The sequence below is a fragment of the Vicugna pacos genome, chromosome 18 (assembly GCF_048564905.1).
Source record: "Vicugna pacos chromosome 18, VicPac4, whole genome shotgun sequence".
In the NCBI taxonomy this organism is placed as follows: domain Eukaryota; kingdom Metazoa; phylum Chordata; class Mammalia; order Artiodactyla; family Camelidae; genus Vicugna; species Vicugna pacos.
In genome coordinates this window covers 29,938,412-29,963,055 of record NC_133004.1, presented here as the reverse complement: position 1 = coordinate 29,963,055, position 24,644 = coordinate 29,938,412, and the positions used below count along the sequence as shown (strand labels likewise).

The 24,644-nt window shown below is 36.0% G+C and overlaps 1 protein-coding gene across 2 annotated transcripts in view; it reads right to left on the bottom strand.

Annotated features, from left to right (window-relative positions):
- Positions 1–499: 499 nt before the first annotated feature.
- The window catches only part of RBBP6 (RB binding protein 6, ubiquitin ligase), a 31,188-nt gene continuing 7,043 nt past the window's right edge, over positions 500–24,644 (bottom strand). The window contains exons 4-19 of one of the 2 annotated variants that reach the window (XM_072942796.1): positions 23,595–23,631; positions 19,129–19,173; positions 16,971–17,059; positions 16,753–16,849; positions 16,230–16,369; positions 13,359–13,531; positions 12,081–12,184; positions 11,620–11,957; positions 9,903–9,999; positions 9,715–9,793; positions 9,546–9,600; positions 8,172–8,240; positions 5,980–6,342; positions 5,589–5,690; positions 2,977–4,734; positions 500–2,494 (exon numbers count right to left, since the gene is read on the bottom strand). In XM_072942796.1, the coding sequence (XP_072798897.1) occupies positions 919–2,494; positions 2,977–4,734; positions 5,589–5,690; positions 5,980–6,342; positions 8,172–8,240; positions 9,546–9,600; positions 9,715–9,793; positions 9,903–9,999; positions 11,620–11,957; positions 12,081–12,184; positions 13,359–13,531; positions 16,230–16,369; positions 16,753–16,849; positions 16,971–17,059; positions 19,129–19,173; positions 23,595–23,631 (5,122 nt within the window). In that variant the 3' untranslated portion in view covers positions 500–918. The remainder of the gene's footprint in view (positions 2,495–2,976; positions 4,735–5,588; positions 5,691–5,979; positions 6,343–8,171; positions 8,241–9,545; positions 9,601–9,714; positions 9,794–9,902; positions 10,000–11,619; positions 11,958–12,080; positions 12,185–13,358; positions 13,532–16,229; positions 16,370–16,752; positions 16,850–16,970; positions 17,060–19,128; positions 19,174–23,594; positions 23,632–24,644) is intronic. The other variant, XM_072942797.1, reaches the window with a different exon arrangement.

Sequence of the window (24,644 nt, the reverse complement as noted above, 5' to 3'; positions counted from 1 at the left end):
TTCTTACCCTAAGTCCCCAAATCCCTTCAATAGCTTTTTATTGCCTACAATAAACTTGCTGAACCACAGCCATTAAAGAAACCCATTAACCTAGTGCTTCTAGACCTATTGCTGCTTGCTTCTGTCACTGGGTAGACTGGGAAGGCCACAGAGGCTCACTGTTGTGTGCTATGTAGCACTTTTATCAAGGAATTTAATACTCACTTATCAGGGTTTCAAGACAAATACATGACCATGAACAAAATTCCTCATTTCTAAAATTCAACTACTATATTCAAGACCCTTCCCAATTTATTCAATTTGATCTCCAATTAACCATGATTTCTTATTTCTGGCCATTTACTATCAGCCCACTAATGACATATATCTTCCTTGTTTACTTCAGAATTTTATACATTCAGCTGGGCTTACACTAAAGGCTCAAAGCAAATGTTAAAAAGGGAGCTACCAGGGAAAAGAGACATGGCACACTCCCCTTCAAATAAACGAGTACTCAGCATTTGAAAAGTTTACTGAAAACTTTTATTATAATCAAAAAGTGACATAACGGGGTTGTAATGAATTCAGCAAATCATTCTGCTGATATTTTAGAACTGATATCAGCTCCTGCCAGGCAATTAAAAAAATTCAAATGTGAAAATTTCACAGTACAGTAAACTCCACCCCAACTAATTAATGGTGGTTAAAAATAATAGGCCCTAGCAAAACCTCTCATGTTACATGGTCACAACTCACAATTCTGTACAAAAGTTCGTGTTATAAAGCTCTGATGTAAAAATCAAATAATCAAGCAGCAATATTTTAAGTGCAGCACAGGGTCTTCCGTATCATTATTTACAGGGCTTGAATCTCTTTACATTATAACAAAATTTAATACAGATGACTTAGTAATTAAGTCAATGTTTAAAATCTGCCCTCTTACACGGTGACAGATTTCACTTTTTGGTCATCCTTCTCCTTCTCCTTTTCTTTATCTTTGCTCTTCTTCGACTTCTTCTTCTTGTGTTTGTGTTTTTGGCTTTTTTCCAATTCTGCTTCAGTGCCCGCGTGCTTCTTATGCTTCTTATGTTTTTTATGTTTCTTGTGCTTTTTCTTTTCCTTCTTTTTCTTCTTCTTCTTGCTGTCCTGACTTTCTGCAGAGCTGGCACTGCTACTGCGGCTTCGGGTTTGGCTTCCGGAAGGGCTGTGGCTCCTGCTCGGACTGGCGCTGGGGCTGCTCTGGCTCTGGCTCCTGGCGGCGCCTGCCTGGCCGACCGCCGCCGCGTCCAGGCTCTCTTTTGCCTTCTCTGCCACTTTATCTTTCGGTTCCTTAGAATTTTTCCCAGAAGTCTCCTCCTCTTTTACGGATACGTTGCTTTCGCTGTCACTTTCATTATAGTCTGGTTCAAAAGCAGCTTCGTCAGTTTCTCTAGTTAAGTCAGAGGACAGTCGAGAGGAGTGACTCACCTGGGGTTTAGGTTTGATGGTGTTCTTATCAGTCTGCCCAGTAACCTGCTCCTTCTCCACCTGGGGGTCCGGCGGGTTGAGTACGTAGAGCAGTTTATTGCCACCTGACTCCTTATTGTTCTTTGCCTCCAACAGATGCTTCTCACGATCCTTGCAGGGATTTTTATCTACAGATTTTGTCTCTTCGTTTGAACGTTTGGTATCGTAAGTAGCTTTATGATCATGAGGTTTCTTGTCTCTTGAGGGACTAGAGTTACTTTTTTTGGAATCTCCTGGTCCTTTTTTAGGCAAATCTCTCTCTTCTCGCGGCTTAGTTTTTTGTCCAGATGCAGAGTCTTTACTCCGAGAAGGAGAGTCTTTTCTCCTTGTTAATTCATTCCTTTCATCTCTGCGTTTGGAGCTTGAATACTCTCTGTTGTCATAGTCGGGTTTTTTGTCTCTGTTGGGAGTGAAGTCTTTATTTGAGGAACCTCGAGTGGAATCATGCTTATCTGAAGTTCTCGTCTCTTTGGAAGACTGAGACAGACTTTTAAAATTCCCTTGCTCACTCATACGGTCTGGATTACTATCTTTCTCTGGCTGAGCGCTGTTCTTCCTCTTTTCCAGGCTTTCCTTTTCCAACACTGAATGATCTCGATCTTTGGTTTTCCCTTTTTCGTTAGATGCAGAGTTTTTTGAACTTTTCACCTCATGCTGTATAATTTCATGGCTCACTTCCTTGGTGAGCTTCTGAATTTTCTCTGATGACTCACTTTCCTTTTCAGTATACTTGACTGTATTTGATGGTTTAGTGCTAACATTCTTTATAACACTGGCAGGTTTTCCTACACTTGATATCGGCTGTGTGGTGGTGGATTTAACATCTTCTTCTTCTGATTCAAAGTCATCTTTATCCCATTTGGATTGAGGAACCTGAATCATAATAATAACATCTTCAGCAGGAGCTGTGTTATCATTATTATATTCTTCCATTGTCTTAATGACAGTTCGTTTTGTATCTGTTTTTTCTTCAGATTTTCGCACAGGACTGCCTCCAGTTGAACTCGTACTAAAAAAAAAATTGAAATATTTTTTAATTAATAAAGAATTCACTATTATTAAACACTGATAAATATAAAAAGGCTAACTTAAACATGACAAATGTTCTTTTAACTTTCAAAAGCCACTTACTCTGCTCTGAGAGAGAGATAAATGATTTAAGTGTATGATTATATAAAGACAAATGCAGTCTCCTTGAGGTTTGCCTGCCCAGAGCTCTGCTGCTCCCAGGGGACAGAATGCAGGGCTAGAGCAGCCCTCAGAGGCCTGGGCGGCTATGCCTGTCCCCAGGCTGCGCAAGGCACATTCATCGTGGGGGGTGGCTGGGCAGGGACATGTGGCTCACCCCCCCAAAATCTACTTATAATCTTATCTTTAACATTTCCTTTCTTCAAAGACAAGAGTAAAGCAGCCTAAGCCCCAACATCAGTACATCTTTAATTAACATATTCTGCTTTATGCGCCCCGACCCACCCAGGCATAACCAGTTACCTGGTATAATCCACAAGCGTTGAGCTGGATCCTTCAGTTCCAGTTACTTTTCGCCTGACCTTTCCTTTGACTTTTTCTTGTTTAACTTTGCCAGATGTTGATTCCAATTTTTCAGAGGGTTCTTTTGTGTTAGATACATTTTCGGTACTTCCAATTTTTTTACCAGTTTCTCTGTTGAGCTTGATTTTTTTGGCTGGGGCAGTTGATGATGAGATTTTGTCTTTTTCAGGTGTCCTATCCAATTTTTCAGTATCAGGTTCCATTTTGCGCTTTGGTGATGGTTTCACTATTTCAGTTACTTCTAATTTAGAGATTTTCATTGACGAAGACTCAAAATCTTTCTCTGTACCTTTCTCTTCAGTTTTTCTTTTCCTTTTTTCTCCCTTGCTATCGAGTGGTTTACTCTTCTCGTTAGGCTTCCTGGCCTTTTCTTCCTTACTAGCTGGCTTCTCCGACTTGACGTCTTTGGAGTAGTCCTTCTTCCCTTTTTCTTCTTTGACGGGTTTGGTCTCTTGGTGTTCTTTCACTGACTTAGAGTGAGCTTTTCTGGGGGTACCAATGATCTTTTCATCTTTTTGAGAGGAAGATGATGGTTTCACACTGTCAGTCTTTGGAGTCTCCTCTTTGGCTTTTTTAAGCGGAGGTTCAGATCGAGGAGATTTTTCACGCTCTCCATCTAGTTTTTCTTGGGGCCCTTTAGCAGGTTTTACAACAGTTTCTTTTTTGGACACAGCAGACCCATCATTTTTTCGTTTGGTCTTGTCACCTTTTGCTTTAGGTTTGTCTTTTTCTCTCTTGTCTTTTTCAGATATTGATTTAAAAGTGATGGATTCGGCATCCATTGGCTCATCTCTAACAGGTGTAGCATCATCTCTACTTGGGAGAACAAATAATGAGTCCGTTTTATTTTCTTCACCACTTGTAGGCTCTCTTGATTTCCTCGATGTTTCTAATAACTCTGGGTTTAGAAAACCTTCACTTTCTTCCCCCTTTCTTCTTTTTCTGTGTTTCTTATGTTTATTTCCTTTACCATCTCCTGGAGCATTTTCACTCTCCTTCTCTTTTGACTTTGTATTATCCTTCTGATTGTGACTGTCTCTCGATGAAAGCTTTTCTGGATAGTTGCCACCTATGTTTCGACTTCTGTGACTTTGTCCACCAGAGTAATCCTCTCTGCGGCCTCTTGTGAAGGGAGAATTCCTGATATTAAGTGGTACAAATCTCTCTGGAGAAAAGTTCTCTCTATTTGCTGACGGCCGAGGCTGAGCCCCAGCAGCATAGCCTTTATAATATTTTTCATACCACTCTCTGTATTTTCTCTCCCATTCTCGGTAACGCTCTTTTTCAAATGGGTCTCTAAAGTCAACACTCCTCCCGTAATAAGCTTTCATGTCATAAGGTGGTGGCACTTCTCTGTATCTGTTAAAATATTCACGTTCTGTTTCCCCTTGAGGTACGTTACGTTTATTAGGAGACTGTCCCCTGAACGCTTGAGGAGATCTTGATCGTGAATGATATCGTCTATATGGGGGTGACCTTGACCTAGATCGATGATACCCATGGGATCGAGACCGTGAACGGTAATTTCGACTCTTCCCTCTGCCTCTTCTGGGGTACGGAGGCGACCGTGAATAGGAACGAGAGTGCGAACGGCTAAATGATCGAGAATAAGAACGTGAACGTGTTGAACCAGATCTTGATTTAGAATAAGTATATGAACTTCTTGAATAGGATGAACCACTATAGGGAGATTTGGACCTAAAAACAAACATAAAACAACAGTTGATAGTTGAGAAATATACACAAAATAAAAGACTCTCAGATTCAAGTACACTCTCCTCACGGTTCCATCTTTCTTTACAAGTTTCACCTTAGATGACTATTAAAGAGGCACGGTGACCTCTACTGGAATGGAATAAAGTACACAAAGATCAGAGCAATCACTTGTTCAAAACAAAAGTGAAATCTTAACAATTAGAGTGAAGTGCATTAATGTACCGTGAGTTATATGAGCTAATCAACATTAAACAGAATGCAATTAAATTTAAATTTTACTTCCTATCTGATTATTTAAGTAGGAGTAGTTTTTCTGTCCTATATTGACCAATAATCTAGCTTTAAAAGGAACCACATTTCAAGCATAAGCTTTTAAAAAAAAATAAGTCTCTTAAACAAACTTCCAGGGAATTTCTGTAATTCAATTTTTCTATCAATAAAGCAATTTGTCTTCTACTGTTACTTCATGATGACACAGGTTAATGTTCCAGCAAGAAGCTGTAGCCTTAAGTAAAAGAGTCCTCAGAAATGTAATCTTTGGCTAGTCCCCTATTTCTTTCCTTTCACAAACATTTCCCAATTATTTCACACTATAAATAACTTCAAGGGACAAGGGCAATTTAATTCCCGTAACTGCTACTTCTACACAATAGAATTTACAGTGAGACATTATTTCAAAAAACAGATATTGGGAAATAAGCTACATTTCCATTTCTATAAACCTAGACCGAATCAGAAAAATTCCGTAAGTGTGATGTTATTTATATCCATAGCTAATCCCTGGATATTCAAAGTCCCATTTGTAATTCTGTTGTGAAGGCTTGCAAAACACTAACCTGGAAAATGAGCGCCTACGCTCCTTTTGAATCTTTTTGTATTCCATCAATTCCTTAGCAAAATCATTTGTAAACTCATCTAGCTTGGACTTTTTCTTTTCCCTAGTAAAATAAAGTTAAAGAGTGAAAGTTAACAAAAACCATTTAAGAAAACTAACAAGACAAATGTAATTAGATCATGAATGAAATGAATGAAGTTGCCATCAGTTTTCCACTTTACAACTACAAATAACTAGGAATCCCTGAGGGAGTTGCTTGCATGGCTTTGGTTTAATTTTCAGGTGATTTTTCTTCTACTAACTGGAAACACTGAAAAATGTTTCCAAAGATACCTAGTTAATGTTACATCAGAAAATGAAAGTGTATAATCATTTCAAATTAAAACACTTACTCTTCTTTCAGCCGCCGCTGCTCTCTATAGAATTCTTCCCTGGACAAAGGTGGTGCTTGTGTGGTTGGGATGGTATTTGAATGAGCTGTCTGCACTCCCGATGATACCCATGGTGCTGATAAATTGGCTGGAGCTGGAGGAAACCCTGGAGGGGGAACACTATACCCAGCAGGTGGTGGCTGGCCAGGAGGAAACTGAGGAGAAAACTGTGGTGGAGGAACACCTGGAGGGAGAGGAAGTGTATGGGGAGGAGGAGGATACAAGGGAGGGGGCGGGACAGGTACAAAAACTGGAGTTGCTGGTAGTGATGGGCCTTGAGTTCTCTGGGATCTTTCGCTGTGGTGTCGTCCACGGTTTATACTTCTAGAAAAATAAATTCCAAGATATTATTTCCTCAAACTAAAAGCATCAGAGACAAGTAAGCTTATCTTTTCTATCCATAATTATTTTAAAGCTTCCAAACAATGGAAAAGAATCAACTATTCAAATAAGCATAGGGACACCAATATCATTTATGCATGAAAAAGTTAACATCATTTATACGTTAAAGTAACTTTTAAGGCCAGTTAGGGGCTGAGATGATACAAGTTCACAGGGCCTTGTCTATATGGAGATATTATATTTAAAAGTTCTCTCTTTTTTTAATTCCTTTGGTCGGGGGGCGGGGATAGGTTTATTTAACTTATTTATTTAATGGAGGTACTGAACCCAGGACCTCCTGCATGCTAGGCATGCACTCTACCACTAGAGCTAGACCCTCCCTCCAAAGTTCTTTTGTGACATTCAGATTATCACTCCACAATGATCTCGTTACTTCCGAATCTGTCATTTGAAGGACAGACAGGTTAATTCTCTGTGACCGACTTCTCCCTCAAATGCCTTCCAAGACCAAGAGTTTAAATGAAGAAAAACCACTTCCTATAATCTTTCTGAGGAAATAAGATCCTTCAAAGTAGAATAAGTTTAATGTTTGTAATTAACAACTGAAAATCTGTTTTCTCTCAAAGGGTTATTAGGTAAAAATAATAGTGCTGGCCAAAGTTTCTGAATTTTGCCTCATCAAAGAAACAGTGGTTTCTTTAAAAGAGCGGTCTTATTTCTAATTTATAGTATATTTATACTATAAGTAACTTTAAATTATAAGTAACTGGTATGTAACAGCAGCAGCAGGGGTTTGGATTTTAAGCCTCTTTTCAGAAAGTCTGAATTAGTAAATATTATCTTCTTAATAAATATGTGATCTAACAATGAAATAGTAGCTATCTTTCATAAGCTTAGCAATTCTCTTTGGAGCACCAGAAGATACGTTAAGTATGACCTAGATGGTAAGACCTGTATGGCTTACTTCTTAGATTAACATTGCTTGTGCCTGTCCAGGGCAAGGGCCTCTATCAACCCCCTTATCTCTTCTCTTGGAAGAGAAAGTGGGAGAAGATTGGGACAACCGAGTCTAGGAGAGAGAGAAACCCAATTGTTTTTAATTGGGAGCTGAGCTGCTTGACATTCATCTTAAATAGACACCTTAAATATTGTCTGGGCCTTACTGAGTTCCTTCTACGCTCAGTGGAGTATATGTAAGCCAATATTCTGCTGTGTGCTAACAGGGAGAAAATAATCCTTGGGAAGGAGTACTAAAAATGTAGCCCTAAAAAAAAATCATCATTAATTATTTATTTGAAATTCTCTATACATATCATTCATTAGTTTTTAAAAAAAATTTTTAATTTTTAAAAAATTTATTTTCATTTATTTATTGTATTTTGGGTTTCCTGGGTGGGGAGAGAGGAAATTACATTTATTTATTTATTCTTGGAGGAGGTACTGGGGATTGAACTCAGAACCTCGTGCATGTTAAGCATGCGTTCTACCACTTGAGCTACACCCTCCCCCTAATCTTTTTTTTTAAATTAAAGTATAGTCAGTTACAATGTGTCAATTTCTGGTGTATAGCACAAAGTCCTAGTCATACATATACACACATATATTAGTTTTCATATAAAAAAATCATCATTTAAGATACTAAATGTAATCTCTTCTTTTCTAAGTCTCTTAAGGGCAACTACTTAAGACTTCAGTGAGGTAAGTGTAAAACAAATGAATCCATTCCGTCTGCCACTGCTGTGCTTGAATTTGTGTTGTATTTTTCAGTGTGTCATCAAATTACTGTTTTTCAAGATTTTTAGCGAGCCTACCTGTAGCAGCTCCTCTCCCCTCTTCTAATTTGCTGTGGTGGAGAAACCAGATATCCAAGCTTGTTGGAACTGTGTGAAAAAAGGATAAAAAAGGCTTGAGTATAATCCAAGAACTTTCTGTGCATAGACTTTAGGATACGTATTCTAAAACTATTCTGAAAATTTTCCCTTACCCCCGATCCTGATTCTTAAACTCGTTCCAGACAGAGGAGATACGAGCAAGCATTACATTTACTTAAAATTAAATATTTTTCTTATTAATGTATAATAAACAATAATTAAACCTCAATATATATTTTATGTAATGTTATATTTTAATTAGCATTCTGTAAGTTACTCTGTTTAACTTATTGTTATAGAAAAGGAAGAGAGCCCTTTTATCTGATGGGTACTACGTGGGGCGTTGACATGTGAGGTGAGTAACACCATTCCAACTCTACAGATGAGGCAATGGAGGCTGAGAAGTCAAGTCACACAGACACTGTCATTTGGCCAGTAAATGCAGGATCTGGGATTCAAACCCAGGTCTGTTTCCAAATCCTGTAGTCTTCCTCCTACTGATATATTCTGCTAGTCTCTCAATTAACATACTTTTTCTGCAAGAAGTTTGGTTTATCTTACAAAAAGATTCAAGTTTTAGAATATAAGCCAGTTTATATAATATTAATATGGGTTATGTAAACAGAAATAATTGTTTAAAAACAATAAATATATCTGATTTTTAATGCATAGAACATCCTATAGAAAATCAAAGTTCTCAGTACTTCAGGGCAGAAAAATCATACCCTATAGATTTTTTTTTTTTTTTCAGGAGAAGGAAGGATTTATTACTTGCAGTAAGGGTAACACTGAGGATTTTTCAGAAAGCAGGGTCTCCCATACCCTGTAGATTTTAATATGCAATCAAATTTCATTATTCAAAGCTATTCAAAATGAGAAATTTTGTGTTTGGTAGCCTTTAACCTTAGTACGTGTTTATTTACTCAAATCAAATTCTGAAAATCCAAATTAAAGATAGGAAAAACTTTAATCTACTAGGATAATAACTGATTCAGTATTTAGAATATTCTTTCAAGTAATTTTTATCTGTTTCTTAACTGAGATCCTGACAAGATCACCATTTGTTAAGTCATAAAAGTAAAAAGAATTTATAAGAGTTTATATTTTATTATTTTAGAAAAGAATTACTCATCATTCTTTTAGAAAATAATTCCTCATATAGTCTTGAATTTGTGACATTTTACATAAAAACTATGTTAACACAGCATATAAAAGAGTTCACAATGAAAGACACTCAGCAACACACTGTTGATTGTATTTCCATTATCTAGCTAGAAAGCAAGCATCTTAAGACTATTTTAAACATATACTCACTGTTCCCAACCTGGTCGACCACCACCAGGACGAGCAGTGTTTATTCTTACTGGACCTTGGAAACAAAAATAAACAAAAACAGTAAGTAAATATAAAAGCACATGTTAAATAAAGTTAATATTATTTTTTTTAAGGAAAACAAAGTTCAAACCAAAATGATTTTACTCACCAGTTGTGGGGATCAATTGTCCATGCAGTAATGACTGTCCAAGCAAAGATGGGGTTCCAAGTACAGGCACCTGATAACCCTTTAGGAAAAAGCACAAAAGGGGAATAGTTAAAAACAAACAAACAAACAAACAACTCTACTGCAATAAAAAAAAAAAATCTCTTAGTTTAAAAGCCAGTAAAACCTACCTTCTCTTCCATAAGAGCAGTGATTGCGATTGAAGAGGCCCCCTTTGAATGTTCTGATGCAAGCGCCGCCGCTGGCAGTATTTTATTATCAGGATCCCTGGAAAGTAATGTAATTTACAGTACATGAACGTGTTGTCAGAAACGGAGGACCAAAGGCACAAGCTTCCAACTACGTAAGATACGTAAGGCCTCAGGAAGTAACGTACCACAGGACGACGGCAGCCAACGCTGCGCTATGGTATACGAGAAAGCGGGTAGCAGAGCACAGACACTAAGATTTCTCAACACAAGAGAAAAAAAATTTCTTTCTTTTTTATTGTATTTATGTAAGAAGATGGATGTTCGCTGAACCTACTGTGGTAATTATTTCAGAATATATGTAAATCGAACCATCATGCTGTGTGCCTTAAATGTATACAGTGATATATGTCAATTATTTCTCCATAAAGCTGGAAAAAATACACAGGCAATCAATGACAACATTTTCCCTATTTTTTGGAAAAAAAAGAAAATTCCATGCTACAAAGATTGAGTCGTATTTAAGAGGCCTCTATAATACCTGCAAAGTTAGAAAAAACAACAGATCTGAAGAAAATGTCTACATTGCACAAATATTCTTGTTTCAGGAATGTATATAACCTGTGATAAAAGGACTATAAGGTTTCCTTTCGCATGGAGTAGGTAAGAATTATCAAAGAAAAAAAGTAAAAATCACATCCTGCTGTTACTAACTGTTTATCCAGCAAACCTGCATTAAGATGAGTTAAAGTAAGGACGGTGGAAACATCTGAGAAAAGCGAGAGAGGACTGCACTTCTGAAGGATTCCTCACGTGTAAGTGAAGGAACCTCCTTAAAAAGTACTGTCTGTGATAGATGTGACAGAAACTGGTTCAGCTTTAAGACTAGGAAAGCTTAAAAAAAAAGAAAAAGAAAAGAAGTTGTGAACCAAAAAGCCCCAGAAAACAGACAAAAAAAGAGAAAGAGTAAACTCTACTTCCAGCTCGACCACTAAATCAAAGTCTTAGGTAACTCAGCGACCTTTGTGGGACCTGTTCCCACTACGAATCAAACGGAAGGCTGAAGCACGTCAGTGGCGTTTCTTGTAAAGGTCCTACTCCTGAAGATTCTGCCTCTGGAACCAACTCCTGGCACTATTTTTCAAAAGTTAGTTAATTTTTTTAAGACTTTATGAGCCACTGGACTATACAGTCAAAGGTCCCTTTCATTTCAGGAGTGGTGGGATTTTACCGAGTTTTCACGACTCTCCTACATAATCATGCTCCAAAACAATGATTATTTCTGACCTCTCTGCCTCTACCAGTGTTCATCCCCTCCTCTCTATCTAAATTGCTCTGAGTCCTGCCCAAACCTACTGCTTTGTTTCCTAATTCCATCATTGTAACCAGAACTGAATTCTCCCTCCTGTGAACTGCAGAGCTGTTATGTGATGTGACTCAACATGTAACGGGTTGATGGCGATTTGTATAGTTTTTGACCTTGGGATGCTTAATCATTTGCACATGAACCTCCTTCATTTGCCTGCTCCTCCAGGAAGACTACGCCACTTCTCCTAAGTCACCCACCTTGCCGAGCAGAATGGTTCTGCGAGCACACTACGTAGTGCAGGCCACTACGACAGCCGCTGAAGCGGCACACACTAAGAACTACAGCCCTGATCTCGCCTTTCCTAACGGGGAGAACTGTACACAGACTTACCGGAAAGGCCCATCTGACTTTTCTGAGTGGACTGATATGGAGACTGTTGCAGTTATGTCGGGTACAGGGGCTGGGGCAGAAGATGGATTTCCAGGCACAGGAGGGGCCAAAGAAGACTGATTAGAAGTCAATGAGGATATAGAGGGAGCCGGGTGAGTTGAAGAAGAAGTCACTGGAATCATCAGAGGATCTTGTTGTCTTGATATTGGAGATCTCATCAAAGGTTGTAGGTTCCGCTGAATGAGTGGTCTTGGAGGTGGTATTGGGGGTGGGGGTGGGGGTAACTGTTTTCTTAGTCTTTTCGTATAACCGGTTTCATTTTTGAAGTTATTAACAGCCTACAAACACCAAACATAAAAATGCAGAAAAATGTAATGTATTATTTACTCAAGTACAGTTAAATCAATTAAAAGATTAAAAAAATTTTTTTTCATAAAAAGGGATACAAATACATTAGCTACCTGTCTTAAGAACTTATTGGCGATTAAAGCATCTGGAGAGACATCATTTTGATGACACGTTGGACATGTATGTTCATCTGATTCCAACAGTGCTGTTCTTATACCTATGTATAAGATTTTAAATATTAAGAAAAGCATAGTAGGGACTCAGTTTTTAGGGTGAGTTAAAAAGCTTACATGTCTTCAGTTACAGTACTGTTTTCCAAGCACACATCACTAATTTCTATACTTAGATTCAGAAACTTACAATTTCTTGCCTGATTAGCACTCCTCCACTCTAACTTCTCTCTACCTTATACACAGACGGCATGGATATAATTTAAGCATTTAAATTGAGAAAAGATGCTCTTTCTCAAATACTATTCTCCTTGTTTAGCTAGTAACTGGATTATAGGGAAAAAAAATTGAAATAGAGATAGTCTAGAAAGAGACAAAAACTTTATATGGCCAACACAGGGTTTTTAAGAGAGGCATTACTAGAAAAGAGCATTATAAATAAAAGAAGCATTATTCAGGCAAGGAAATTAGAAACATCTATATAGCACAGCAGGTAAGAAAACACACTAAATTACAGATGCACTGATTATGCTCCAGTGTAGTCAAAAAAAAAAATTCAGTAATTAGTTGTTTGTTAAATACAAGACACACACTGAAACAAGTCATAAGTGACCTCTTCTTGACTTTGGTCTTCACTGAAGAGGTCCCAAAACAAAGATTTCTATTCGAAAACTATCTTTTAGAAATGAAAAAGACCAGAGCAGGACTGAGCAATGAAATTTTCAGAGGACATCATTTTCATCTGGGTAAGAAGGGACAGACTTAAGATAAGTGGCAGAAAAAAAACTCAAGTACTAATATAAATGACTAGAGAAAAAACTCACAAGTAACTCCATGGCAAATTCTGGGTAATATGTTTACAGAGAGCAGTTCTCAATCACACTTAGGAATTTCAGAATAACCTATTTTTCATAGCCTTGGAAAGGGATTTGGGTATCATTTAAAAATATATCTGGAATATCTAAGGCCCAAATGGCTTTTAAATTCTGTATACCATTTAAAATATATAGGAAACAAAAATCCCATGTTTTATAAAACCTCAGTCATATTACCCTGCTGAAGGTAAAGGAGGCAGTCAATTCTAATATGTAAAAGGACAAAGAGGCTGTTGTTTAAAAAAGAAAGTAGCAACAAAAACAGAGTTCTTGTTATTAAAATACACAATACTGCTAAGAGCCTTTCCAAGGAAACACACATACTCTAAGATAAGTAGCTTCTTACATTCATCACAGTAACTGTTTCCACAGCAGGGAATGACAACAGCATCAGTCATAATATCTTTGCAGATGAGACACAACAGTTCATCTGGGATAGGATCATCTTCTTCTGAAGAAGATGATGGTTCCTCTGGTAAAAAAGGCGGTTTTTCTTTCTTCCCAATTGCATATGCTTCTCTGTAAAAGAAGGTTTTCATGTTTTAACACTGTTAAGGCAAAGTATTTCTAAGATGTTTATATGTTCTACTATACCATAATGGGAAGTTATAACTCAGTACGATGCCAAATTAGTTTATACAAGTGTAGTGCCTTCCAAAATAGGGAGCAATTATGAACATCCTCCCTTGAACAAAATCCTAAACAAGTATAACAAAAAAGAAAAAGAAAAAAAAAAGGTTAAAAAAAAGGCTAAAAGAATCTTAGAATTTGTAACTCCAAGAACTAAGAGCCAGAGAGATAAAGCGACACGTTCAGTGCCACAAAGTTACTTAAATGACAGAGACAGGATTTGAAACAAGCCATGACAACACCCTAATCACAATCTTCTCTAGCCTACCACGTTCTTGGGGGAAAAAAAAATTTCTCCTCCACAGTCTAAGTCCCCAAAACCTGTGAAGGTACTAGTGTGAATGACACAACATGGGAAACTAAAACTGACACAAACATTACATAATTAAAGGGGATAATTCAAGGGCAATACGTCACTATCACACCAATAGTTGGTAGCCAGAATTAGACTTCAAAGCCAATGGTCTACTCATATTTAACATTTTAAAAGAGAGATTAATCTATTTACAGTCAATTAAGAAATATTAAAGACAAATAATTAGAATATGCATTAAAAATATAAATTAACACCTTAGACATTTGGGGTCTTTTTTTTTGAAGAAATGTATTCTGCAGAAATGTTGGGTGTTAAAAACAAAAAACAAAATGTGCTATTCTCAGACTTATCACCACTGCTTCCAACACCCCCATCTTCTCTGTAGTCAGGCACATCTGTAAAACACAGGAATTCCTACAGAAATCCTTTCTATTTCATTTAGGAACAGAGTGTGTTCATCTCAATGCTGCAAATGAAAGAATCTCATCTGGACAGAGCAGGGTACCTTAGGTGTGTTATTTGTGTTGCAGTTGCTCCATAGACATCACCACGATTCCAGAAATAAGTATCAATTTGCTTATGCCCCACTGTTCCCAATTTGTGAAAGAGGAGTCTCCCACTGCCCAAAAGAGAGAAAAGAAAAAAAGAAAAAAAAAAAAAAAGAGGAGAACAGAGGATAGAAAAAGAAACAGAAGAAGAGTCTGAGTTGCTTATCAGTGGTGTTAGTGGAGAGGGTGAAAGTTTCATTTAAAATATTTGGGTTCCCATTTTCCCCAATACTTGCTGTGTGTCTGGCACAAAAGGGCTTTTGTATTTTAGTATTCAAAAGCAATGACGTTAATTATTAGTAAGGGTTCACAGGTGATGTTAACTTTTCCAACACAAATTTTTATTTAAACACTTTTACATCTATACATTATTCTATTAAGATGAAGCGGTCTGCTCTTAAACTGTGGCTGTCAAAGCCATCAATTTCAACCTAAAGTTGTTTGCAAGCATGTATGAAATGTCTGAACTAGAAACAACATAACAACAGACTGCCCTATGATGAACCACAAAACACATGATGGTGGACTGATAAAAAACAGATGGGGGTGAAGTTGGGAAAGTGAGCAGGGTTGGGAGTTTAGGAAAACATTAATTCTTATCTGTGAACTAAAACAATGTATTTATTGAAGGACCTACTCAAAAACACAATCTTTTTTCAGTATCATTCTATAGCACAGCCATTTTCACTGTCCTTACCTGCTCCCTACATTTTGACAACAGAGCATGAAGTTGTTCTTAACATACATTTTGTCACTGAGAACACGGGTATCTATTCTCTAAACTGGTGTTTCTCAGTTTATGTCCCGAGGACCCCCTAACCCTATAATCTCCTGGAGGACTTGTTAAAAATGCAGAATCAGAGTCCTGTCATATTATAATCCCTGAGATGGTGGGAGGGGTGGGCAGGGCACCCAGATCACTTAACACACTTTTGCAAGAGATTCTTACGCACCACAAAGTTAGAGAACTGTAGTCCAAAGGAACATTTAATATTATGTTGCATACTGTGTGAGTTTGCAACTGTTATCAAAATGGTAATTAAATGTATTAAGAAAAGCAGATAAAATGGAAAGTTATCTAGTTGAACTATGCCACTAGGTTTTCATGTCTATCCATTTCATTAAAAATTGGCTCACAAAATAAAATCTGAAAACACATTAAGAGTAAGCACTAAGGTATAGCTTATACAGCTGGAGTTGATCTGAACTAATGGTTTATAAAATAAATCATATTTCAGAATCTTAAGACACACAGTATATGCAAACTTATTCAAGATACTTCAGTAGTTTTTTTAATCCTGGCACTTAAATTTGCCTTGACATTGTGAAGAATATTTATTCTTAAGCCTCTTGTTTCTCAAAAAGTTTAAGATATTTGTCTTGTTCACTTAAAAATGTAAAAAGCATGTAAGATTATGTTGGAGTATGTATGTGAATGAGAAAGAAAGCAGGGGATGACAGAAAAAGAAAAATAAGAAGACCACAAGGGAAGTGGCACTCACTGGCAACAAAAACCCCCAAATCAATTTTAAATTTGCTTTAAATGGAGCAGACTGCAGCCTTTCACTCTTAACACAAAAATGTAACATGTGAAGACTAACAGTCTTGGTATACAGGTTCATGAGGAATCCAAGTAGCCAACTGACAAGCCTAAGGTTAAATAAAACACTGTACCCTGGACTGACTGCAGTCTCCATAGACCACACCGAATTTGAACACTTACGCGTCTATAGTTGGTATCGCGTATTTTCCAGTGTTGGTAAGCATTGCACCTTTCATGTTAGGATCTTTCACTTCCATCATAAAACTTCTGGGAATTCCAGTGCTCTTTTTAATCCTAGGACCAGATTCAAAGTTCTTATCCTATAAGGATGGGAAGGAGAGAGGAAGAGAAAAAGCAGTTATCTTTATTTAATATCAGCTAACACGCAGTGCTTACTAACTACTTACGTAATTTGTAGTGCTTTACATATATCATCTCATTTAATCCTCACAAGAGCCATGTGAGGTAAGTACTATTATCTTCATTTCACAGAGAAGAAGTAACAGGCTTGGAGAAACCAAGTAACTTGCTCACTCAGCTATTAAGTGGCAGTGTCAACATTCGAAGCCTGGCAATTTGGCTCTAAAGGCTGTGCTCACTTGCCATTGTAATAGAGAAAGCAGTATTTACCAAGAAAAATAATATGGCTAAGAAAAACTTGTAAGAAAAATAGGTATATCGTAAGTTTCTACTTGGAACTTACCCCATTCGTTGGGCAATTCTTAATATAATGGCCAGGTTTACCACAACGGAAACACGTGTAAGATGGAGGTGGTGGACCTAGAGGTTTCTTCATGTAACTGCAATGGAAAAAAACATTACATGTACACAAAGATTTGAAAACATGCTTTTGGTTTGTGGGGGGCAAATGACCCACCCCAAAGTACCTATCATATATACGTAAAGTATTTATGAACTTACTTGACTGGGTCGTATTCATGGCCAGATTGCGACATCATTGCTTTAATTTTATCTTCTTCAGAAGCATTGGCTTCAGCCAGATTGGCAGTCTGTTTAACAGGTAATTATTTGACACACACATTAGAAACACATTTAAGACCACACAGCCAAAGACAACACCACGCATCCTGTAAAGAGCAGTATCTACTCTTGCATAAAAACAGTTATTTACAGGTATAACCTAGAAGAGGCACTGGAAGTTCCTTAGGTCATTACATGATGTTTGGGTGCCTACAGGGCTGAAGAAAAGTCTTTCTGGGGGGGCACTCAAACCTTAGACCCTGTTTGTACCTTACATTTAGATTTGCATACTACTTTTCTAAGAGTTAAAAACTGAAATTAAGTTAGGAGAGAAACACTTGATGTTTTTACACCTTAAAATAATCCAAGTGTCACAGCATTAAGCATCAAATGTCAAGCATATAACCTGGAGGCAGGATTGGAGGTAGAACAACTGAACATATTACACAGCAGATACAAAAGTCAGAAGGCTCTTTAGGTAGTGGTGTCAAATTTCAAATTAAGTGCAAAGCACACACAGTGAGCAAATTTTAAATCCAACTCTCCAAAGACTTACGAATTTCATTTTTAAAGTAGTACATACAACAGTCTAGATATAAGCAGGGTCTAAGGGAGTGAGTCCTAGTAACTTGAATTTTCAAGCATCTAGCACTCATACCAGCCATTCACTGGGTTTTGTCTTTACATTCATCCACAAAACAAGCAACCAGTTTTAACATTTTATTGTAATTGTATATACAAAGAATGCTTAACATTAACAGAGCTTAGAACAGCAACATTTACAGAAAACTGGATTACAGATGTTGAACAACTAATTTGTTTGAACCCAAACATTAACTTACAAATACTTAAAAAAAAAAAAAATCCCCCAAACCTCCAAAGCTCCCCAATTGCTTCCCACAAAAAAACAATCGTAGGAATAGACCAAAAACTCAAATATGTTCCTTACAGTACATAAGAATTAAAACAATGAACTACAAACTGCTAGAGATGTTAACTCTATGCTAAACCACTTTGCATTAAAAAATTATAGATTGGTTTTAGCCCACTTTATGTTTTAGAATCAACTTTAATGTTTAGTTTTCCCACAACAGGAGCTTAAAAAGCTCTATTTGTTACTAGGACATTTGTGGGGATACATTCTAGGGATAAGAACGAGACCTGTAACAAAGCCAAGGACAAGACAGGGACAGCACTAATGGAAAAACCATCTACTCATTAACCTTGGTTGCTAAATTTAGTTTTACATTTCTGACAGCAGGGGAAAAAGCATTTTTGGAAAACTAGAAAACTTCCTTCTTGGCCCTCAAAAATATGCCTATTCTGTAATATCTGCCTCTCTTCTTTTAAGGCTTGATTTGCAAACGAAGTCTATCGTTCTAAAAAGTAATCCATCACTAGTGCTTTCCCAAACAAAAGGTACACATTGTTGAGCAGAAAATTGCAAGCAATCTTATCGCAAAAACATGGCATATACAATGATTTCAGGAGGTAACAACTTGCCCCTCTGCCAAACATACACATTGGTATACTCCTGCAAACAACTTTATACATTTACACAATTCACGTAGTCTGTGTTCAAACAAATTAGGTTGTTTAAAACTTTTTCTAATGCAGACAGACTACAAGTCTATAGCATAAAGAAACAATTGCATCACATTTAAAATGTTGACCTTCATGGGATCAATTCAGATATTCAAGAAATAACCACGCAATCGTCCATGTAAAGGAAAGTTTCTATTTTGGCTGCTTAAAGAAAGTCCACATAATTTACAGCCAAAACCAGGGAATTCCTCCAGAAATTTGTTAGTTTCCAATGTATAATTAAACAAAATGTATGAGGGAAAAAAGCAAGTGTAGCTTCATGTGTTTCTTCTGTCTTGAAGATGAACAACACTCCAACATTATGGTGAGGCTGACAAAATACTCCCCCTATCTTTTCAAAACAGCAACTACTCTTTACAGGATAGTAATAATATGTACAATGTTTTTGCCAAATATCTCCTCCCCCAACCCCTTTTAAAACAATTGTTCCACATTAAAAAAGATATGTTAGAAAAAGATTAATACTTTCAAGAATATATATATGTATATATACCTTTGTAAGCTGGGCCAGAGAAATAGACGCAGAAGAGTCATCAATCTGTTCACAAAAAATTAAACACACATTCAAGTTCCACACTGAAAACATCTGAAAGTGATCATTTAGTCCCCACTGCCACTTATGTTCAAATACTGGGCATTTTATTAGAAATTTTCTAAAGAATGTTATCTTGTTTTAAAGCTGAAATGTAGTTCACCCCACTTATCCTTTCCACACATCTCACATATGGTAAGCAAAGGCTGATCGTTGAGGGGGGCTCAATTACAATGAAAAAACAGGGTTTAAAAAAAGGTATGTATGTCACATAGGAAAGCTGTTCAGAGCGGTGAAAAATTCTAAGTAAGAGACTCATGTCTATCAATGGTCTCTAAATTTGATAGTGCTCAAGACAATGTACACGAGAAGAGTATAAGAAATTTAACTCCTGTAATGCCATTATACAACATTGTAAAAAACAAGGAGCTCTTTAAAGGCTCAGGTAATTGCTTTAATAAAACAACTCCCAAATATTTGCTAGTTTTTTCCTCTTTTTAAATATGTACTGCTCAGTCTGAATAAGTTTGTTTATTCTCCCATACAAGTAACAATAACTTCTTGCCAAAGAAATCGCAGCTTTTATCAGGGCAAAGGTGTTAGGCCAAATAAAGGGAAACAAAAGGTACCCTGGGACAAGGTCTAACAGAGCAGTTACAGGATGGACTTTAATATGCGGAGTAAAGAAAACTATTTTAATCAAACGGAGCAAGCATTAAACCTGGATATAAGAGGGCTTCAAAACAAGGTATTTTCAAATGTAACTTTGAAAAATTCTTCATTATTTGTCCTCGAGATGTTAATATCAGTTTTTAAAAAAGTGTTTATGTGTGTGTGCATATGTATACACACACACCTTTAGCATGTACCTCTAACGATTTCCCTGCAAGTGTACCCAAATGAAAACATTAGCTTCCAATGTAGTAAGAGGGTTGCTTATTCAACATGTTGTAAATTTCTCATGCATTATTGGTCAGAATTCTTCTTTAAAATGGAGAGAATGTAACAAGATGTCTGGATCAAAGGAAAAAAGTGAGTCTTCATCATGTATTTTTCCAAGTATTCCAGGGAACTAAGAGTATAAGAGTATTAAAAATAAGAGCAGCAAGACTTAAGAGCCCCAAATAGAAATGAAACCAGTTTCAACATGAAGTTCTTAGCACAATGCCCACCACAGGATTTCAATAAATGGAAATTAAAATGCTGGCTAAATTTAAAATATATCTCATCAATATCTTAAGAGTTTTAACAGTTAGTTTGCTGGATAGTATTATTGGGATTTTAAACAAAAGGTTCTTAGCTCCACATTAAGAGACTATAGGGTCCATAAGCACTAATCCTACAATCCTAACCATATAATCCACCAGTGGGTTCTCACTCTAGTTCAGCTTCGAAGTGTTCTTTCCTTAAAGAACTAGGGGGAAGTTGAAAGAAAAAAAAAATACATAAATAGCCTATTTTTAGCCAGACTAAATTCTGATCTATTCAATCTCTTTTGAAGAGGGTAACATTTTACATCAAAACTAGGAATTATCTGAATTTTAAGTAACAAGAAATGAACAAATTGCTGTCAATCATCATCTACACTATGCTTCTAACCAATGAAACAAACTAAGAGCCTTTAAAAATAGCCCACTACTATCTAGAATATGCATACTGATTAATTCCTTAGAAAGAAAGCCATCAGTTACATTATCCTGTTTTACTGCTGGAACTAAAAAACTAATATTCTTCTTTCTTCCCACTCCTAAGATACAGCTGTCTTGTCATTATGCTGGGGTTTTTCTACCTTTTCTTTTAGCTTTCTGCCAACTTGTTATTAGTTATTGTGTGTTTATTTAGTTAAAAGTGGTTTCAGATATTCAACAGCATCTAAATCACTTTTTCCACCAAATAATCACCATAGCACTTCAATACTTTGTAATGCACAAGGAAGTCAAATTTACCACAAATTTAGAAAGCCATCCAACTGTTTTCTACATACAGCAAGGTATTAAGAGAGAGGTGTAAAATGCCAACAAGGAGCAGTTTAAAAATGACGATGAATTTATATGTACTATACACTGATATAGTAACTTTCAGATTAAAAAAAAACCTACTTAAAAAAAGTAGTTTCCAAAAAACTGATCAATGCACACTACAGACATCATTAAGATCAACCCACCTCCTTACATCTAATTTGTGGTCTTGCTTCTGGGAGCAAGAATCTAAAAATTTATGCCAACTATACATGTGCTTGAAATTAAAGGGTCTTACAAAATGTAATTCAGATGTTTAGTTAGCAGGAAGAACCTACAGCTTTGGAGTACCAACATGAAAGGATGACTACAAATGACAAAGCCGTAGAATATAGACAGAAACAGCCATCCTTGATTAGAGCTGACTTAAAAGTTACCAAAAATGTAAATAATTTATTTTAGTAATCAGAATTTAAAAATCTGGTTTAGTGATTCTGTCATAATTGGCTTTGTGTGTATAACACACACAAGTCTCCTAAGATGGGTACTAATTATGCTTTATGAATTTATTCTTTCAAATCCTAAATGTCAGCAAAAGTACCCCAAGTAAATAAATGACGGGGCTATTAAGTTATCTAATGTCTCCACTTTAAATAATTCTACCTAAAAATTAAAGCCATTTTTAAAGTTATTTTTTAAAAAAAGAAGAAAGAAAAGAGAAACCTAAAATAAGCATAAAATAAACTGCTTCTTATAAGTGTAATACAGACATGCCAGGGAACACACAAGGCTAATAGAATGTTAACTTTATTTATGAACATGTGATCTGTGTTTATACACATGCTAATAAACAAAAAGGAAATAATTCTTTTCAAGAAATAAAACTTCATCTGAATTAGTTTAAATACTATATAAAAATGTACTTTATACAAAATGTGTTACATTAACTACTACAGTCACCAGGATAGTCAATCTAATTTGTGCTAGCATTTGGATACATAAAAATCAGTTTAAACCAATTACCAGCAAAACAAACTTTTGGACACTTTTTACAGCATCATGCTTAAAAAAAGAAAAAGAAAAAGAAAAAAAACCCATATACCCCAAGGAGGGAAAAAAAAAATCCCCCAACACTAAGTTTTGATTTTTGAAGTACTATATTTAGTTCCATGAGAACTAAAGGCCATATACTTCAGAGAACAAGTCCAAAGTTCAGATATTCTATGTTATCATGTTTAAGATCCAATGATCCCAGGTTAGTGAAATGCCTGATACACAATTAAAGATCAGTAGTATTTAAAAAGGATAAAGTGAAACAGCAAGCGATACCCTTAAATTCTAAGTGAAGATTTCAAACATCTTGTATTATGTACAAATCAAGCCTGAGTAGTCAAATGTTTAGAGAACCATCAAGTTTACAGAACCCAATTACTCCAGACCTCTGTTCTGAAACAATGTTTCACCCCACAACTTAGGAATGCTGCTGCCTTTTACTTAAAAGCTCAAAGTCAAAATGGTGTCATACTTAAGGGTAATCCATGATAATAAAAATTAAGATATTACCCTGGTTAAGGGGAGTTACCTTTGATAAGCTACAGCTTTTAGACAGCTTACAATTAATGCAGCATTTTAATAGCTTATGAGAAAGGGGGAAATATTTAGATTGGGACAACTGAGCAGACTAGAAGTGGAAGACCGCTATTAAAATTTGAGAATGATGCATTCAACTGTATAAAATCATCAAAATCATCGACGAGACACTGATATACTTGTAGGGGGCCCAATTTCAGGTTTCCTTTGTAATACAGATATAAACAAAGAATAGGAGCTCAAAATTGCCAAATAAAGCAAAACCAAATAAAAGCTGCATCAATGGTCTCTGTAAATCTCTTTTCTATGATGTGTCTCAACTTGGAGAAAGCATCAAACTTTAAATATAAGCTTTGGATGTTGCTAATGCATTTTTCAAAGCCATCAGTCAGGCAGAAAAAAAAAAAAACCAAAAACCAAAAAAACTAAGTGATACAACGTGAAAATGGCAAAATATACACTCCAAACATTTTTTTATTGCAAGAAACAAAAAGCACACAACAGCCTGTACATACATACAAAATACTAACTATAGACAGACAGATGTAGAACATGTCACCATGTTCATTAGTGTAAAACCTACATGATCTAGAGAGGATCATACATTAACTGTACAACACAGCGTCATACAGGGAGAATGCTATCATATTTAATATGAAACAGTGCTTTTCAGGCACAAATTACCCATTTCTACAAAATAAAGTGTGCAAATTATGCCACATATATCCATATTCAACTGAGCTGTCATCAAAATACATTTTATTTACAATATGAACTATGATCAGTTGGATATTAAGATCTAAAATGATTTACTTCACTGCTACATTATAAAGGTAAAAACAATGTGTAGAAAAAGTGTGAGATTGTGTTTTTACATACTGCTTTTGAAGTTCCCATCACTGGTTCAGTTCGACTTCTAAAAAAAAAAAGAAACATAGCATTAGTTATCTGTAACTTTTAATGAATTTTTGGGCTAAAAACACTTCTCTGATCACACATTTTTAGGAACATAATTTTTCCTTGGCACAAAGATTTAAAAACAGCCAATTTCCAAAGTAACAAATACACCACCTTGACCAGTCTTTACTATCTGAACAGTTTAAAATGCATTACTGGTTTAAAAAAAAAAAATCCATACTGGGGAATTCTAGAATAGGTATGTATCTTGCGACTTATAATACATGTTTTCTGAAAGGCAGTATGAGGATTTTGTTATTTAAGAAATTTTGTGGTCATTTCTTAATAGACTGAACAATTATATTATTCCCCAGTTTTTAAATAGGTACAGATGTGAATTTTCATACAACAAAATTTCCTTAAAGCAAGATCAATGTTAACATTTTGTAATTTCGATCTAAGAAACTGCTGTGGTCCAAAAACTAAATTTCAAATCCATGAAGACAGGTTGGCAGTTTAATCTTAAAGTCTCAAGACAATGACCAAAGAGTAAATAAGAATTCTAACTTCCAGAAAAATCCAGCACAGTCTCACAGAGTATTTAAGTTAAAAGAATAAGTTAGAGTCAAATGGTTATGGAGAATTGAACAATTGATTTTCAGAAGCACATACACAAATAAGCTCAAGAAGTAATTCCTTTAAAAGTTCACACAGGAAAGGGGACAACGGTTGAGTTGCTAAAATATAGCCTTTAAAGGCTTAGTTTTAGTTTTAAGTTTATGCTATCCTGGCTACAGAGAAATGTTAGATAGTATATGAAAGGAGTTTCTAAGTTTGTACATGATTTGCAAGTCCTGAGATAAAAATGAAATTTTCATTTACCAGTATTTGCTCAACAAACTCAAAAGCATTTTATGGGGCAAATATATTTTAAAAAAGAATCATATACGTAGTGAATAAACATGCAATTCTGTAAGAAGCAACTATTTTCCCATGTACTTTAAACAATTCTCTCCCCAAAAGTCTCTGAAT